Below are 20,042 nucleotides of genomic sequence, written 5' to 3' on the forward strand. Positions count from 1 at the left end.
TCCCTGTCTTTATTCTTAGTAGCATCGTTGCACATTTCAGGTAGAAGTAGTAATAATTTTTTCCAAGCATTTCTCCAAGAGAGATTATTTGCTGAATATTCGTGCAACCCTGGCAAAGAACTCATTGCTAGGGGGCCCCAGAATTACCCCAGGGACACATAGCGGTCAGGAACCCCATAGTTAGGGTCCTCAGTACTCCCCTTGGCCCCCCCAAATAGGGTGCCCTGTCCCTGGGATGTGTTACTTTTCTTCTTTCGGGATCTATGCAGAAAATCAAAAAGTCTTAGACCTCCTCTTCACTCTGTTTTATTTTAACATTTGCTCCCATCTCATTTTCCTCACTCTGTCTCCTCTGGAACTCCGTTCCGTGCCTTCGTTTCTCCGGCTCTGAGCTTGGTGGTGTGTACAGTCTCCGCGCATGCGGCCCTGGCTGACCCCGCTGCATCTCTCTGCCCTTCTTGTTCCAACTCCTGTTTCCTCCCCCGAGTTGCTGTCTCCTCTGTGATCTGAGTGGCAGGGATGCTCGGTGGTGGTTCCCCGCTCTGTGTTGAGTTTGCTTCTCTCCGTTCACAGCTGCGTCCTGTTGACCTGCCCCAATGGTGGGCACGTTCTTCCTGTGGCCAGCTGGCCATGGCATGTGAATCCATGGCAGCTGTAGGCGGGGGGAGGATCTTCAGGAACCAGTATTCATGGACACTAATTTATTCTGGTACAATATCAGTTAAATGAGTTTTCCCTGAGATTCTCTGGAAAGCTCAACCTGGAATGCAGTGTTTTTAAACTGTTCATTGTGAATCATTCATTAGTGGGAGCAGGAAAGCAATATATTAGGCTAGACATTTTTTAAGAAGGGAGAGAATTAGAACAGAAAATATGAATGCATCACACGTAGTGAGAGTGTCATGTGTGTTCAAGGATGTGCTATAAAACCTAATTCTTTTAATTTGGAGTCAAAAACATGGGAAAGTCATTGCTCTGGTTAACCTTCAGTATTTTTAAGTTCTTTTGATTCCCTGTCCTCTTTTCCTCCTAATGCGAATTTAAGAAATTGTTTTTTTAGTTTTTTTGTGTGGTTGAGATGAAGCAGAATTAGAACATGGCTCTATTGCAGGACACCCTGGTGGAAAATTGGAAACACAGTTACCTAATTCACCAGTTGCAGGGCAGGTGACCTGTGTTCCGGTCACCGCTCGGCAGGGCAGGGCCACCTGAACACCCCCGGCTCCCAGCAGAGCCCCGGAAGGAGCCTGCAGGGAAGGCAGCACCCGGGGCTCCTCTGGGCCTGGGAGTTCCGTGCGGGAGGATTAGGACTTGCTGAGCTTGGGGCGCCCCCACCCTAACAGTTGATTTGTCCTGGACGGATGGGTGACCAGGGTCTGCCAAGGAGGCGGCTGTGGCTTTAGGGTTCTCAGGCTCCCACAGTGTGGGAGCAGAGGACAGTGGAAAGAGCTTCCAGGAACCAAACGACCAGATGCTAGCGTGGCTGATTCTCTTCTCTGGCAGAGAGATGTAGCTGTAGCTTTTAAGCGATTGTCACTGGAGCATCTCTGGTTAGAAACGTGACCATTCTTTACCAGTTCCTCATACCCTGTCTTGAGCCGGCTCCTGACCTTGATGTTGCCTTGTCTAATTTGCTGCTTGCTGGACCTCCACCAGTCCTGTGAGGCCACTGCATCTGTCAGATGAGCAGTTGAAAATCATGGCCCTTTCCCAACAGGTACAGTGCATTTATTCAGGGATTTGTGGCAGTGAAAATAATGGTGGGACACTGTTTGAAACCGGGCCTTTTCATTTTAATGGTGTGTAAGCAATTCTTTTCTTAGAGTTAAAATAAAGTAAAATTAAAATATTTTGGCCCAGTTATCCTTATTTGTCATGGGATTGGAGGGACTGTATCTTAGGACAATTATTTTATTCAACCCTTTGCATTTGAGCAAAACAGTGCACTGGCTCTTGTGTTGCCCGGAAGTCTACTGACTCACCCACAGAGGTGCTTCTAATGGACAATCTGAGATCGCACCTGTGTTGAAGTGCAGTTTTGAGAGGTTAACTATAATTTTATGATTATTAATTTTCATAATGAGTAGGTTAGAGTGCCCAATTTTCCTGAATTGTTAATATAGAGAAAACGGTAGAAAGAAGGGAAACTTCTAATTTGTTGAAAATTCTACACTAAGTAAATCTTCCTCTGCCTGCCCTCAGGTGCCTTTTATTAATAACTTAAAAATGTCAACATCCTCTGTGTTTTCCTGACGAATCTTTTGGGAATATTTGGCACATGTTCCATCCAATGAAATAAGGAAAAAGTGGCAGATCTTTTTTTCTCACGGGAAATAATTAAATCATTTTCTCTTTTTTATACAAACATTTGCTTTGAGGTATATTTCTATATCAGAGGCTTTGATGTTATTTCCAAAGCGTCATTTTTTCATACTGCTTCAGCCTCACAATGGAAGTCCTCTTCAAACTGTTACCCAGTGTCACCAGTTTATCCTGTAGGTTAGATTTATACGCTGAATGACTCAAATGAAGAGACTTTCCCCTCCCTGCTTTTGCCTTGAAATGTATGAAGTCTGTGTTGGTAAAGATTTTATATTCTAATAGTTTCTCCATTAATCTAAAGCACCTAGGTTTTAAAATTTCAGGCCCCCTTTCGGCCCCTTCACACCCCCGCTGCTCGCGTTCCCCGGGCTCCCAGCGCTCGGGTCTGTGGTTACACTGCTCTTCTCTTCTAGAGCAGAGCGAGGTGTCCACGGTGTCTGCCCTTCCTGTCCCGGCTGAGTGTCCGTTTACAGCCTCTCCTCCGTGCTTCACTGACACGTCACTCCTGTCCAGGGACTGAGCGTCATGGGAGAGTGGAGTTGGCGCGGGGGCAGCGGGCAGGCGCTCAGAGAATTGAGTCCTGTTTGTGACTCAGCCGGGCGAAATTGTGCAGGTTTCCTAACCCGTGATCTTAGGACCGGTGATGGCTGTAATCTCTGCCAGTTCTAATAGTGCATGACGAGGTAATTCACAATAAAGTGTAATTAGGCTTAGCCTTCTGAGGATGGGGGAGTGGATTTTCTGTTTCAAACAATACCTTACTGACCCAAATATGTGTTGGATATATTTTTGAATGTCTTCTTCATCCTCCCCCTCTCCTGGCCCACAACTCAGACTTTAATCCAGGGAATAAATTGCAAGGACTCAAGTTTTCTTCCACTGATGTCCGTATGTGTTTCCTCTAGTCTTAGCTTTTGCAGGTTGGGTTTGGGGAGAAATTGCTGCTTTGTGAGAGAGAGGGGCGGGTGGTAGAAACATCTTCTAATGCAAACGACTCCTTTTCACTCCTCTTTATTTGTTATGAGTACATTCTGAAAGTCAGTGAAAGAAAAAGGCTAATCCTGGTCACTTGAAGCCTGTCATGTTCTTGGGTAGCACAGGACAAAGCCCGCAGCCCCCTCCCACCCTCCCAGCAGTGTCGTGTAGCCACTAAGGGAGGGTGCAGTGAGGTCCCCGTACTCTCCACAGGGACTGGCTCAGACTCTGCACCTGCTGGGTTCCCAGTCTCAGAGGGGGAGGCACTGATAGCCAGTTTGGGGGCTTGGCTGTGGGATGTGAAGAAGTCTGACCTTTCTGCATTACCATTGCTATTATTTTTCTCCATTCATACATTTTTCACCATATACATCATTTACATTTAGGGGTAGAGAGATTGAGTACATGTTTTTCCCTTAAAAATACCTAATGGAATAGTTAGACTGTATAATTTTGGAGAATCATGTTTAACACAATATAGTTTTTGAAATTCCCATTTTTGACGGGCTTGGTGGTTTTTTACTCACAGTTTCATCAACTCAGTTACCAAAATGTTTCCTTCCTTCCTTCCTTCCTTCCTTCCTTCTCCCTCCCTCCCTCCCTCCCTTCTGGCAGGAGAGGAATAAAAAGATATATTGAGTTAGCCAAAAAGTCCATTACATTTTTTCCATAAAATCAAAGACACATTTTTTATTTTCACCAATAACTTTATTGATTTGGGTATTTGGCGCATGTCGGTGCTCTCCCGCTATTGGCTTCTAGTGGGTAGAGGCCATGGTGCTGCTAAACATCTTCCAGCGCATCAGACGGCCCCACAGCAGAGGATTATTTGGCCAGAGTGTTAATAGTACCATGAAACGTCACAAAGCACTTTGGCCCTTTCGATCAGTCCCAGCACCTTCTCAGCACAAATATATTTTTTTGCATTTCAGTTGCGTTCTTACCTTCCTTGAAATAATAAAGCAGAATATGCCGAAAATGTGTATCTTCCATCTTCAATATTAAAATGGCTGCACAAAAATGTACCAGTTTTGATACGCTTTTCTTAAATGTGCACTGACATGACCGCTGTCATAATACAATTGCTAACAAAATTGTTTCAAATGAAGTTAAAGACAACTAAGCACAACTAGAGCCATTGTGTGCGGAAAAAACGTAAGGGACTTTTTGGCCAACCCAGTAGAAAGGCTAGAGAAGCAACCAGCCCCTTCACCCTCAAAGGGTGAGCTGTAGACTGTTAGTAATTACAATTACAGCGTTCCATTAAAAAAAGAAACAACTTAGAAGCTGTGTTAAGAAATCACACACATCGATCGTGTATTATCATTAAAGTCAGAAACATAGGAAAAGAAGTCACACACGCATGCTCACACGTGCACGCCTGCGCGCACAAACACGAATAAGGAACTTACATGCATGGTGTAAAATCCCCAGGCTAGAACGAGCCTGCTGTGAATGGCCTTGCTCTCCTGTACCCCCACCATCAAGTTCACCTCCACAGAAAAATACCAGGTGCTTGTCTCTCCACTGGCTGTTTTAAAATTCCGGTCTTATTCTGGTAAATCCCTGTTTTCTCCATAGATACCTCAAATGGAACAGTCTTTGCCATCTAGCATTCACTGCACATGTTCCAGCCATGCGGTTACAAAGTTGACATTGCAGCCTCAGCAAAGGTTATCTCTTTAAAATTCTCTGAAATTCCCCGTTGGCCCATCCGTTCTGGCAGCCGGGTTTACGTAGGAAGGTGCTGAAGCCCCTGGCCGCTCTGGTTGTGCGGTATAAACATAGAACTGTGGCCAGAGGGCGCTGGGCAGGGTGCCCCTCTCTCCGCTCATTCGCTTGTACTTGCCTGTAGTCAACAGTATCCTGGCCTCGTGTGCGGACCACGTGGGTGGTTTTTTAAAACAAGAAAATATTACAGCTTGACACTTATTTTAAAGTTTTATAAGGAAACCTTGCTGTTCTAATAACATGTGTGTTAGGTACTGTTGGCCTGGCTGGTTGGGCTCAGTGGATTGAGCGTCGGCCTGCGAGCTAAGTGTCGCTGGTTCGATCTTCCAGTCAGGGCACATCAGAGAAGGAAAACTCTGACTCCAAAAAACCTCCGCTGCCTTGCGGTATACCTCTTCAGGGGAAAGGCTAAGGGAGTAAACCCCGACAGAAAATCCGGAGCCGGAGTCCCTAAGGCGGTTTGACGTTGTAGTCAACACCGGCAACTCCTGCGGCGCACCTGAAGCCAAGCTGTATTGACTCCGTCTTTCCCTTGGATCCTTCAGCTGCGAAGAGGGGGGGAGTCTGCTGCATGGGCAACAGCAGACCCTCCATATCACCCTGCCCAGGCTCTGTAGCTTCAGCTTCACTGGAGAGGACACTCCAGCGTCATCACAAGATGTCGATTCAACACGGGAGGAGACAGATACCGTGTCACTCCCGAGTCGGACTGCACAGCCATTCTCGGCGGTGCAGATAGACTCTTAAGAAGCTACACCATTGTCTCTCGAGACGGACGGCTGCCAACGACGAGGTACTGTTGGACTGTTTTGATTGTTATTCGTAATCTTTAAAAAAAATCTAAACAACTCAAAGATGATATTCCCTGGGTCAGAACTACCTGTAGCAGTTTGGGCAATAATATAACGAAGAGAGATGGAAACTTCACATTGTTTTCCAACGAGGCGTAGTCATTACTGACTAAATGACATCATGTGCCTCTTTTCTTGGAAAAGTACTTTCTTGGACAGAGATAACGGCACCCTGGAAGGCAGCGCGGGCCTTTTCCTTTCTTTATTTTCAAGTAGCCTTTTCCTGGAAATTGTTGCTTCTGTTAGCAGAACTGACCTACTTAGTACAATAGATGCCTTCAGAGCCCTTTCTCGCTCTCTGCATTCTGTGACCTCCACCGCCGGGGAGCTTTGTGCAAGGCGGGTTGGTGCGTTTCCTGGTTGGGACTCTCTAATTTCAAGTGACCTCATAGGTTTGGGATGGCAGATACTTCCCATTTTATTTTTTTTAAAATGTAAATGCTGGTAGCCTAGATGTCAGAGCTTTCACTTTAGACAGGATCCTGGCGTGTAGACTCCTGGGGCAGTTTCCCCTGCTGTGATGACCTAGGAAAGAATTTAGATCGCTATTTTTTTTACATCCTGGTTCTCTTCTCTTCAATAGTTCTATGAATTAACAATCTTTGCTGTCAGGCACCCCTCCCCCCACCAAGTTTATATACGTACATTGGAAATATGTTTCTATTTTAGCGAAGATTTTTAGAATGAGATTGTCATCCTGTGCATTACACAATACTTTCTCTCTGAAACTAATTTTTTTCCTGTTATGCTTTTGTTTTATCAAAAAGTGCAGAGTAGACTATAGAACTGTGACAGCGGATGCCCTTGATGGATCCTTGGTAAGAATGTGTTTTAAAGTGCATAATTAGGGCACTTGAGCCTAAAATTACAATTATACACTTGCATGTTAATTTTGTGTACACTAAGACTTTAGCTCAACGCTGGTTATAAATGAGAGGAAGCATTTTTTCTGCTTGTGAATGCTGCATCTTATGACTAGTTAAACGAAATTTCCTCTAATTGGCTGACCTGGAAGGAAAGGTGAAAACAGCCGTTGTTAGGAGGGAGAGGGGAAGACAGAACGTGCACTAGACGTATCTTTTTAAAAGTAACGAGAAACGTCATCGTACTTTGCGTATAGCTGTGCTTGCTGTGACTTTGGAATCGTTTGTGCCATTTTAGATTCTGTCCCACAATAAAGACTAGTAGAGTGGAAGCGGTTTCAATAAGCCGATGACAATGAAAATAATCAGGGGACAGACTGGGGGAGATAGCAGTTGACGAGGAATCTTTGATACAGTAGAATAAAGCTGTGGCTTGCATCGGTTGGCTGTACATTTGTTAATCAAATTCTGGGGACCAGCATGAGGGGCACTCCTTGAAGCTTGGAGCTAATTTTATGGAAGTTAAAGGATGTACCGCTTCTCAAAATGGGTAATAATGTTCCCGAATTTGTTACCCTCAAGAGGTAGCATGAACTAGGAAGGTCAATTAATTTAAGAAGGGTATAAATAAATTCCTGGCTAATAGACTGATAGCGATTGTGCAGAGGAAATAAAGGCTGTTGAGGATGTGTCTCTGTGTTTTGGAAATTGAGGTCATGAGAGGGACTCCCATTTAGTCCCCATGGCCATATAGAATATTTACTCTTCAGAATACTGGTCTGACCTAGCATTCGCTTAAGCTGTGATTTACTAGATATGGAGCAGTTAAACTTAGAATAAGCAGTGAAATTTTGTAAGCAAGTAATGATTGTAAAGAAATTGGACAGAGATTACATGTATATTATTGTCCCTTATTTATTTTATACCATGTAATATTGTTTGTGCCTGTTAAGGAAGTTTTAGAAAACAAATTTGTCATCTAAAAAGATTACTGATGACAAATGAAAACTTCTCAACTTTGTTTCATAAATCAGAAAGGTTATTTTTCGATATGCATTAAAATTTTTTTTAAGCTAAAGAAGAGCATTAAAGTAGGCTAGAGATGTTGGGTATTCTTCAGTCTATAAAACTACAGCAGTACTGTGGCCCGGAAGTTATGCTGGGAGCAAGGGGGCCCAGATACAAAGGGAACTGGGCTCCATGGCGGCGTGAGCTGGGTGACTGGCTGGTTTTTGTCCTTGGTCATCGAGTCTGTTCTGGGGTTGAAGAGAGTTTGACTCTGGAACGCTTTGCCAGCTCCTTCCTCCACCATTGGTTGTCTTCTCTTTCTGCTGCTCACGGGCAGCTGGACAGAATTTGAAGGACCCCAGCCGTAGTATACAATGCATACAGTAAGTGCTCAATCTGCATTTGTTGAATGTTTCTCAGTTTTCAAGCATGAAGGAGTAATTATTCCAGGAAATTGTGTAAATTTTTTTTCTCCCTTAGTCAAGCCTAAGGATAAGATTTTTCTTTTTAAAACAAGAAAATGGGGGAAGAAAAAGCACAACTAAATTGCTTAGAAACGTCTCAATTGGGAACTTAGCTTAAGGGACTGTAGATTGTGGAGCAGATGTAGGATCTTGACCTTGTAAACTTTGCTTATTACCTGCTAGCACATTATTTTTGACTGGACATGTTGACATAATAAAATTTCCTCATGCAATTTTTCAGCCTCACACTGGCTTAGTATCTGTATTCCTGGCTGTGGGGGATTTTCAGTCAGTCTCTTATATGTGAAAAACAGTGTTTGATCTTTCTGTGCATTTGGAAGCCAGCAGAATTTGCCACAGTAATGACTAAAATGTAGCTGTTCTGTTCTTAGGTTTTTTCCTGTGCTTTTTTGCCTTTTCATTTTGTAGAATTTACCTGGAGGGGCTCAAACCTATGATGAAAAACAAAAATTAAGGAGGTTTCTGCTGTTAAAGACAAATTGGTATAATATACTTTTGATAACTCTTAGACAGCAATAAATAAATCCAAACTAAGTTGCATTTTGTTCTAGATTCATGAAAAACACTGAGTAGGTTTAAGAAAGGACAGGTAACATTGTGGTGTTATTCCTCTAGGCTATTTTTTACTCACATGCCACACATAAAGATTTTCATATTCAAAAACAGTGTATTTTTATAGATACACACACACACACACACACACACACACACACACACACACACACACACACACACACACACACACACACACACACACACACACACACTCTTTTGTAACCTGCTACCTCTTAACCCCGCTTCCGTAATCCATGGGCAGACCTTGTTGTTAAATACATTTTATCCACAATAAAATTCATTAATTTTAAATGACTCTGTGCTCCTTTATTCATACCTCCCCCTTTATTTTACCCGACCCCGATTGGTGGACGTTTAGTTGGTTCCATATGTTTGAGTGAGGGTGCTATCATGGGGGGCATTGAACTCATGGCTACGCATACCTTTTGCATATTGTTTTGTATTTTTCTTAAGATAAATTCTTAAAAGTAGGATTCTGGATTAAAGGGCTGTTGTTTCTATACATACTGTGTCTTTCCTTAGGTATTGGAATTTACATACCCACCATGCTTATTTAAATATGCCCAATGGCTGTATAATATTTTGGATTATGTTAAGTGAAAATATGCAAATTTCCTATTAAGCACCTAGGAACAGTCATTATTTAATTATCAAACTGGAACTCTATATCTAGGCATAAGTAAGGCAGGAATGTTTTAACATAAAAGTGTGAGGAGAAAATTTAGATGCTACCTTTGTTATTAAGTGTATGTACATATCCTGCCAGTACTTTTTTTTTTTTTGTAAATCCTCACCTGAGGACATTTTTTCATTACCTAGAGAGAGAGAAAAAGAGAAACACTGATGTGAGAAAGCAACAGAGGCTGGTTGCCCTCTCGCATACACCCCAACTGGGGATCAAACCCTCAACCCTGGTATGTGCCCTGCCTGGGAATTGAACCCATGACTTTTGAGACAACTCGCCAATCAACTGAGCCATCCCAGCCAGGGCCTGCCAGTATTTTTTAAAGTTATAATTGATATACAATAAAGGGCTCAGATATTAAGTGTACATCTCAGTGAGTTCTGACAAATATATTTATCCATGAACTGACCATCCCAATGAAGACACAGAATATTTTTATCACTCCCTGAGAATTTTCTCAAACCTTTTTCTAGCCAGTTCCCATATCTCACAATCACTGGTGTAATTTCTGTCACTGTAAATCAGTTGTGCCTGTTTGTGAACTTTACATAAACAGATCATATAGTATGTTGAATGTGTATACATTTAATGTGGTTCTTGAGGAATGTGTAGATAGATACTAAACCAAACTGTGTTTCTTAGAATAAAAGGCTCTGAAACTGATGTGAAATTTATATAGAGTAGAACAATCAGTCTTGCAAAGAAGTTGGGCCCATAGCTTACACAATACGCAAAAAATTCCTCAGAATGGATCACAGATCTAAACATAAGAGCTAAAGCTATAAAACTGTTAGAAGAAAACAGAGAGGAAAGCTTCATGACATTGGATTTGGCAACGATTTCTGAATTTGGAACCAAATGCATAGGCAACAAAAGAAAAGAAAGACAAGTGGGACTTCATCAAAATTAAAAGCCTTTGTTTATCAAAGGATACTATCAACAGAACGAAAAGGCTACCCACAGAACAGGAAAAAATGTTTGGAAATCATATATCATATAAGGGACTAATATCCAGAATATATAAAGCACTCCTACAACTCAACAACAAACAATCTAATTGAAAAGTGGGCAAAGGACTTGAATATATTTCTTCAAGTAAGGTAAACCGATGGCCAGAAAGCACGTGGGAAGATGCTCATCATCACTAATCAGCAAAATTAAAATCAGCCTCACAGTAAGTAGGAGCCACTTTACATTCGTTAGGATGGCTATTACAAAACAGACGGGAAATGCCGATCGTATTGTCAAGGATGTGGAGAACGTGGAACCCCTTACAGACTGCTGGTAGGGATACAAAGTGTCACAGTCACTGTGAGAAACAGTATGGTGGTTTCTCAAAAAATTAAACATAGGAAGAACCGCTATATGATCCAGCAATTCCACTCTGAGTATATCTAAAAGCAGGGACAGCAGATTCTTGAACAGGTATCTGTATGCCCATTTACATAGGTGTATTATTCACAGTAACCAAAAGGTACAAACAACCCAGGTGTCCACAGTGGATGGCCAGATGACATGCGGCCTATACTTATAACGGAATATCTTTCAGCCTTAACAAGGAGTGAAATTCTGATGTTATAACATGAATGACCCTTGAAGGCATTATGCTAAGTGAAATAAGCCAGGCACAAAGGGACAAATACTGTATGATTATACTTACGTGAGGTACCTAGAATAACCAAATTCACGAAGACAGAAAGCAGAATAGTGGTTAGCAGGGGCTGGGCGTGTGTGAGGGAAATGGGGAGTTATTGTTCGATGGGTGCAGGGTTTCCGTGTGGGACGGTGAGGTCCCGGCGGTGAATGGTTGCACAATAATGTGACTCTGTCCAGTGCCACTAACCTATACACTTAAAAATGGTTAAAATATTGTCCTTTATGTTAATGTGCACCTTACCACAGTAAGCAAAGAACAGTAGGTCTTTAATCTGGAAAGTAGAAGATACTAGGGAAATTACTCATTCCATTGCATATCAAAGAGTTAGGATGTTAGAATTCAGAAGTGGGGTGTTTTACCTATATAAGAATGTCTGTGTTACATTTAGGCCAATGCAATTCTTTTGATCTTAAATTGTTTTCCTTCAAAAGGAAGGACAAACTGATAATGTACATTGATTCAGATAATCAGAGGTGACAGATGTATACCAGAAACTAAGGTATATTTTCCTACTGTATCTTTCAAGTTCACAGCAAAGTGGGTCATAATATCTGTTCCCAGTGTTTTTAGGAGCTGTGTGGAGATAGAACATTGGACTGGACCAGGCGTAGCTCCAGGCCGAAGGCTCTTAGTTTATATGTCAGTGGTATGTGATTTGCAGCGTGTGACTTACCATGTGTGCTCATTCCAGGAGGTTCAGTCCACATATACTCGTTTAGCGGCCGCTGTAGGCCAGGAGGTCCGAGGACAGGGACGAGCTGAGCCGTCCGGGCCCAGCGTCTGTGGAATTGTACGTCCTGGTGGGTGCGTCGGTGTGCTTGTGGTCAGATAAACTCGGGTTAGGGGTGGGTTTCTTTTTAAGGATTTCACGGCTCCTTTAATGTGCGAATCAGTATGTTGTGTTTTATTTTTATAGTACATGTATTTCTGAGATATTTTTGAACTCGTTTCTGAGTTAACTTGGTCAATTAGCGTTCCTGGCCGAAGCAGAGAGAGGTGTGGGCATGAAGTCCTTCGGTCAGAGACTGGCCGGGCTCCCGGAAATTTAGAAGACCCTAATGAGGTCTTTGGCTCAGCCCTGCCCCAGGTGCAAGGCCTGGAGCAGATTAGGGCACCTGGCAAAGTAGTGTGGGGTGGGGGGCGTGGCCCTGGAGCACAGCCCTGGCTGGGCCTCTTTAAATAAAGTGGCAGACCAGGCACCCCTCTCCCCAGCCCTCCCCGCAGCCTTCTTCTGCCTGCGGTGCGGCAGCGGCTCCTGTGACTCTTCCTTTGGCGGCTGGTGCTGGAACCTGGGACGTGGTGGAGGCGACATCTTTAGGTTAAATTACACAATCAGGCTTACAGGAAACTACAGAAACAAATGTGGCAGACACTCGTGTGACTACAGCATGGTTATAGGTGTTACCGTTTTTTGCTATATTTGCTTCATCTCTTTTTTAAAGGGAAAAAATATGCAAGGCTGGAGGTCCATTCTATTTTTTCCCCTCTCCCCTCCATATAGAGTGTCATGTATTTCCTTTTCAATGCATATTTGTAAGCTCTCACTATATATGTGTATTCATAAATAATATATACTACTATTGTGTATTACAAATTTATACAAATGGTATCACATTGCATTAACCTTTTGTTGCTTTCTTTTTTAGATTCAGCATTATAATTTTTAGATTTGAACTATTTCGATATGTGGGTCTTACTGCTTCGCTATTTTTGAATACTGTATGGAATTCTATTGTGTGACTATAGCAAAATCTGTTTTTCCATTTACCCGCTGTGTTAGAGTTTGATTGTGTCCTCTTTCTGGCTTTTGTGAGAGTATTACATCGAGAATCCTTCCTGGGACACAGTGAGTGTGTCTTTGGCATGAATTTATTTACAAGGGAAGTTGCTGGGTTGTACATCAGTGCACCTTTAAACTTTGTGGGCAAACTGTTTTCTAAAAATTTTTTTAGAAATAAAAAGGGAAAGTTAAACCTTGATCATTTCTTCAGTTTTGAAGTGTGGGCGTAAAGTTCAGGGTAAGGTGAAATGAAAAACAGAGCCCGGAGTTCTGCACATTTAACATGATACAGAGACTGAAAGTTAAAACTCGAATCTTTCATCAGAATAGTTTCCTAAAATAAATATTAAAGTGAATGAATTATTTTTAGCTATACTTTCCCTCTCCAATAATGTCTGAAAGCATTCGCATTTCTTTGAAAATTGAAATAAGTTTTTTGCTATTGTGTGTGCTCACCTTCCACTCCTGCTTATTTAGAAATGAGTGACATAAATTTTTGTCTTTCTTGTTGTTGAATAATAAACAAAAGTTCTCATCCCAGGAATTTTCTAGACATTTCCATTTAGTTTAGAGATAATCTTTTTATGCAAACCATGCTAAAAGTCCAGGGCATTTGCTGACAGGAATGACTCAGAGGGTTAGCGGTGTGAGTAGCTGAGGGTCCTCTGCAGCTTTAGGGTGAGGCTCCGTGTTTTCAGCTGTTGGATGAAGTGGAACATACATGTGTCAAAGATTTGGTTGGTGCAAGTGATTTCAATTTTATAATGTGTTCTTTCATTACTGAAAATTTTTTTATAACAGCTCAATTTAGTAATCCACCAAACAACATTGCTTCCTTCCTTCTTTCCTTCCTTCCTTCCTTCATTCCTTCATTCATTCTGCAAACGTTATTGTCTGGCAGGCCCTGGTCCAGGAAGCATACCGTGAGTGTGGGCGTTTATATTCTAGTGTTGAGGACAGACATGAAGTCAACACATGAACTAAACCAGATCATCTCCCCTGTGGCCACACAGAATTGGAGACGGCTCACAAGTGACGGAGGTTGGGGCTGGGCTGCTCAGGGAAGGGGTGACCTCTGAGCTAGACAGGCTCTGTACCCTCACGTGGGTCCTGGTACTCAGTAACTTAGTTAAATTTCACTTGCATTCAGCGGCCTGGCAATCTTACTGACGCTGAATATGGTTGAGAGCTAAGAGAGAAAGAAAAACACTTTCAGTAGCCAAAATCGATTTCACAGAACAATAAAAGCTCATGTGCTTCCCTCATGGACTGATCCTTTATTGTTTTAACAATGTAGCGGGTTTCTCAGGCCTCAGCAGATTCCACTGGGGGTCGAGTTCAGGGGGACGAGCACTAGCTGAATGCCTTGATGGCATGCGAGAAGGCAGCACAGTGTGGCACCAGAGTCCTGCTCGGGGCCGTGCAGACGGCTGGCGGCATGGGCTCCGGGGCCTTCTGTGTGCTGCAGCTCAGCCTGTTGGTTTATGTTTGATTGGCTGAAAATATGTCAGGAAAGCATATAATATTTCTTTGGAAGTCCTGCATCTAAGTTGATTAAAATAAAAACAATATTGATTATTAAAGAATTAGACTTTAGTTCCAGACAGCTGAGGTATTATATTTAGGAATTGCTCTTTAAAGGTAAAACTTAGGAAATAATTAATATTCCAGAGCTTACGCTACAACTTGTAGTTTAATAAGTAATTATAGCATCTGTGTAGAATCCCGAGTCAGATTATTATATTACCGGTTATAATATCATGAATTAATACAGAAGGTAGCCCCATTTTACAGGTGGGGATGCAGGACACATATTACTATGATTGCCCATATTCCCACAGCTGAGGTACAGTAGGGCTTGGATTTAGATTTGACAAATTGGTAACCCCGAGGTTCTGTAGCTGAGCTAGTTAGTAATCCCTGTTCTGTTCAGCGTAGTTAGTAATCCCTGTTCTGTTCGGGAGCCCCCATGTAAGGGCAGTGGCCCCGATGCCGGGCCCCAGGCCCAGGCCTCTCTGATAGCCCCCCTGTGCTCTAGGTTACCTCACCCCAGGCTCAGAGAGGGTCAGGTGCCAGGTAGGTTAGTGCCGAATGCATGAGACCATGGATCTAAAAGGAGAGCAGATTAATTAATTGTGGAAGACAGGAATGGACACCCCCCCCAGCAGGCGTGTTTGGTTGGCGGCTTCCCCTCCTGCCGTGTTCTGCAGGTGTTGCTGGGGCCCCGCTGAAGACTCACTCCCTCTCACCCACCCTGCCTGCCTCTCAGGCTGCCCCCTTCCCCTGCACCCCAACCTGCCCCAAAGCTTTTTAGAGCTGAAATAGATAAAGATTCGAGTATGTTGTGACTGCTCCAGTGTTCGTAGACTCCTTCCTGTGAGGTTCCTTTTTGTTCTTTTGCTTAGAAAACGGACCCCACCCCCAACCCCAAACAACACTTCCATATCGTGCGTAAGGGTTCTGCAAACCAGAAAGTCGACATATTAAAGTGCAATTCAGAGGGGAGTTTGCTGGCTGTGTTGCCTGGGCTCTACAGTCATTCTAACACCGGCAAAGAGTGTTACCCTAACGGCTGCAAACCAGGCTGCAAAGATGCTTGTGTGAAATACAGTATTAGATATCGAACCAGACATATGGGCAGTGAACGGAAGGGCGTGCGTTGTGGGTAGTAGATGGTATTCTAGCATGTGGAGTTGTATTTTATGGGAATTCTTTGGCTTGGCGTATGTCAGGGACATACATTCATTATGCGATATCAAGCTGTAAAATAAATAAAAGCAAAGCATTCAACTGTGCTGTTAAATGGTTTTCAATACAAGCTCGTCTGCTCATCACTGAGGGTCTGTGTGAGGAGAGGCATTTGTGAGCCATGGTGGCCAAGTGTTTTGTGATCATTGCTGCCAGGTCTTGACAATAATCTCGATCCGTGAAAAAAAGATATGAACTTTAACTTTTTGCATATTTTTCCTTTTACTTCATTGTATGTGTCATGAATTATAGTGCCAATTGATCTTAGAGGGAAAGTATTTAATATTTTTCTCCTTTTGCCATCCTCTCTTTTTTGTCATTCAATATTCTGTAGTGAATTTGTTTCCTAAGTGTGTTATCTGGAACTGATCGCTGAATTCCTAAGTGTGTGGGCTTATGGGGCCCAAGTTCTTGGAGTTCTCAAATGGACCATATTGGGGTATTAACAGAGTGACTTCACCATTCTCGCCTCTAGAGTGCTTTTTGATGTCTTTTTTTTTTTTTTTCTTTTCCTCTCTTGCTCTCTCTTCCAGTTAGAAAATAAAAAAAGTCAGTAGATTTCTCATTTGAAAAAAAACATTAAAAAACTAACGATATATTTTTGCATGAGGAAGGAAGGAGTTTTTGTGATCGATGATTTCAAGAATTTTTAGGCTCATGTAAAATAGAGATGATGAAGACACATTTAAGGCCATGCTTTTGTTTCTGGTTTTTCTTTTTTCTTTTTTAAAATTATTTATTTATTTGTTTGTTTATTATTTTTAGAGAGAGGGGAAAGGAGAAAGAGGGAGAGAAACATCACTGTGTGGTTGCCTCTCACTTGTGCCCCCAACTGGGTACCTGACGGGCAACCTAGTCATGTGCCCTGACTGGGAATCGAACCAGCAACACTTGGCTTGTTCCTGGTTTCCATCCTAACCTGTTTTACCAACTACAAAAACGCTATCCTTGTATTAGATACGAATGTTTTTCCTTCGGGAACTCATATTGATGATTATGTCATTTGATACTCATAGTATTATTGTAAAGCAACCTAGTTTCTTTTTAGCAGAACAGTCAATGGAATTGCTAATGTAACTGTGCTTTGTGCGCTACAAATGTAATTGGGAGGGTCTGGCCTCAGGTGAAACAGACAGGCACGCCATACGTGCTCCCGAACCACACGCACTCTACAAAATACGAGTTAGGCTGTCGTTGGAGTTCATTTCCTTCTTGTGTGTGGCAGGAGAATGGATTAACATACTGCTTCTTCGACCTTCTTAGTGGAGGCTATTTTTTTAATGTCAGTATTAGGAGCTTCCCCCTTACTGGAGTTGTAAGAAGTTATCCATATTTGCTATTTGATAAAAATGCTATTTTTTAAAGCAAATTACTTTTTTACTTCGTGGATGATAGTACCAGATGCGACTATACGGCAGGATGTCGGTCTGCGTAAGGGAAAGACTTAGCAAGATTGCGCGCGGTTCCTTCGCAGAGAACCCGCTTCGCGTCGCTGAACTGAAACCGTGTTCGATTTCCTTGAATCGCGCTCCCTGACTCTCTCCCTCTCCTGCCCGGCTTTCCGACAGATGCCGCCGCAGTACGGACAGCAGGGCGTGAGCGGGTACTGCCAGCAGGGCCAGCCGCCGTACTACAACCAGCAGCCGCAGCCGCCGCACCTGACCCCGCAGGCCCAGTACCTGCCGTCGCAGCCCCAGCAGCGGTACCAGCCGCAGCAGGTGAGCTCAGCCTCGCGCTCCGGGCCGGCGCCCTGGCCTCGCGGCCTGTGTTTGGGCGTCAGACTGCGCCCTGGGACGTCTTCCTGGCCCCGAAAATGCAACCCTGTAATGTAACCCAGACTGCTTGCTTGTTTGTGGATGGGCCTTTGAGATGGCAGGGCAAGGAAGGATGCTTAACAGCCTCTTACGTTACCGGGCAGTGACAGCAGAAAATGTCAGTCTTTCCGTGTTCTTTGCCATTTGTCTTCTGAATCTTTCAAGAAAGTGCTCTGTCACTTTGAAGCTTATTCAGGAAAATGGTCATATCGATCATTTTGCTACTTGGCATATTCCTGGTATTTTTATCATGAGAGTTTTTTTTTTTTTTTAATGGCAAGCACTACTATATCAAAACATTGTTGCCTTTGGCAGTTTATTCTTCTTAAATTAGCTTATAAACATAATCACTTCAATTACAATATATTACAGTACTAAAGGGAATCGTGTACTTTAAGTATATTAAGCAGCTTCTAGTTTAAATTAGTCTCATTAAATCCTCCTGTAGGTTATTGGGCTATATATTTCAGCTTACATGATCTGTAGAAAAATAGTATGTATGCCTTCGGTGAAATTATTCAATTTCATCTTGTTTCAGAGATCATCACTGAGGGGTACTAGGGCGTCGTGAGCTAGGGGCCCCAACTTTGAATCCGAGTGAAACTTTCATACACTTCCAGTCATCAGCATCATTATGTAACTTTCCATTTTAGGTTTCTTTCCCCCTTTTTCTCTCTTTTGAGGGGTAGGCTGGGGAAGAGATGGGAAGGCAGTGACACGAACTGTTTGGTTTTTAAAGCGCTTTTTCACATCTTTTAAGAGATTGTTGAGGCCTAGCAAAATATATAAATATATGAAGCTTAATTTTAATCAGTTCAGCTGATTTCTTAAGTATTGTCTTGGGTTCATGGGAGTCTTCCCATGTGGCTTTTATTTAAGAGTTCTGAAGGGAGTTTATGACTTTAAACAAAACATGTGAATCATGTTTTCAAAATTTTGTTATATTAAGGGATTTATAGTGGTAGGAATGTATATTATTTTCAAGTTATTTGCTCTGGTCTTTTAGTAAAATGTGGGAAAATAAAAAACCTTTCCTACTTCTTTTTAAGTAAGAGACTGGTATCTGAGTTTGTGAACCATATACAGTTCTAGGCTTTTCAACAGCTTCCAGAACCTTCTTGGACTCTGTAGACATAGAATGTTTGTCATGTCATCAAAATTTAGGAAGAACTCAATAGAAAGATTACATTACTTGTTTTACTTCAGTGTGCTAAAATGAATCTCTGATTGTAAAACCACTTTGATTAAGGATCCCGAGTGCCTGTCATTTCCTTCAAGACCAAGTTCAAAATTTACTTCCTTTTCTGACGCAGTCACTGATGACTTCTGCCACATGGCAATTAGTTATTTAATATCCTTCACAGTTAAATATTTAAAGCGTACTGTAGGTAAAATCTCATTTTAATGAATGGTATTTTAATGAGCTTAGTTTAGGTTTTTTATGCTTTGATTAGTACTATCATTATATAGGAATTACTTTATAACCATGACTTTTTAACATAAATATTGTCATTTTTATTTATTCTGAGAAAAATCAAACATTCCCCAAAGTATGTTGGAAATATTTTCTTGTTTTCATACTCCCTAACTGTAGAATGCCTAATATATTTTAAGTTTTGTTAAACTCATCATGGGACAAAGCAGTAGAGGTCCGAGACATGTAGGTGGCCTCACCAGAGGGTCTTGTTTGACAGGACAAGTTTGCTTTTTAGGGAGTTCATGCTCAGATTGATTTAGAAAGTTTCTCTAGAAAATGAGATCTTGTATTTTAGATATAATTAGCACCTCCATAAACAGAATAATTTCTCCAAATAGACCCCAAAACCAAGTAAAAAATAACCAATGGAGTATTTTCAAAATCAAGCTGAATTTGAATAAGAATTTATAATGCTCAATTCACATACATTTAGAAACCAAAGAAGCTCAACTGTGTTTAATGTAATGAGCCAGTTTTTCATAGCAGACCAAACATTGCTTTCTGTAGAGTTACCTTTTGTTTCCAGACATAGCCTGGATTTTATATTAAGGAATCAATCAGCAGATAAGACTTTGTGTGTCCTGTCAATGTGATTGATAGAAAAGGCGATTTTAGGGTTCCATTAAGATTCCTCACTTTTAGACTCAGAGAGCAGGATGGGAGCTGTGCAGGGAGATCAGGGGCTGGAGGGATGGAAGACAGGGAGAAGGTCCCATGGACACGGACCACACAGTGGTGATTGCAGGGTGGGGAGGGGAGGGAAGGAGGATAAATGGTAACAGAAATACAATTAAAAAATCTAAAAAAACATTCCTCCCTTTGTGTCTTGAGCAGTGTTTAATGTGTCATGTTTTGAATGAGAAATACATTCATATGTTTCACAACTTAAAAAGAACAAGGAAAGGATACTGCCAGAAGTCTCCCACCGCAGTCCTTTTTGCCTAATTCACACCCAGCCCAGCGTCTGCCAGGTAGCCCCTTCACTAGTTGGTTGCATGTCTGTTCCGTTTCTTTATTCAAAAAAGCAAAATATTGTATTTTAATTTTTACCCTGCTTTTACACGTATGGT

At 42.1% G+C, this 20,042-nt stretch overlaps 1 protein-coding gene across 9 annotated transcripts in view; it reads left to right on the forward strand.

The window, feature by feature from the left end:
• ARID1B (AT-rich interaction domain 1B) overlaps positions 1-20,042 on the forward strand; it is a 403,225-nt gene that overhangs the window by 104,342 nt on the left and 278,841 nt on the right. For all 9 annotated transcript variants that reach the window (XM_090280021.1, XM_090280013.1, XM_090280019.1 and 6 more), the window contains exon 3: positions 17,250-17,399. In XM_090280021.1, the coding sequence (XP_090136147.1) occupies positions 17,250-17,399 (150 nt within the window). The remainder of the gene's footprint in view (positions 1-17,249; positions 17,400-20,042) is intronic.

This window comes from Furipterus horrens, unplaced genomic scaffold, assembly GCF_987537825.1.
Source record: "Furipterus horrens unplaced genomic scaffold, mFurHor1.1.pri manual_scaffold_6, whole genome shotgun sequence".
NCBI classification, from domain to species: Eukaryota; Metazoa; Chordata; class Mammalia; order Chiroptera; family Furipteridae; genus Furipterus; species Furipterus horrens.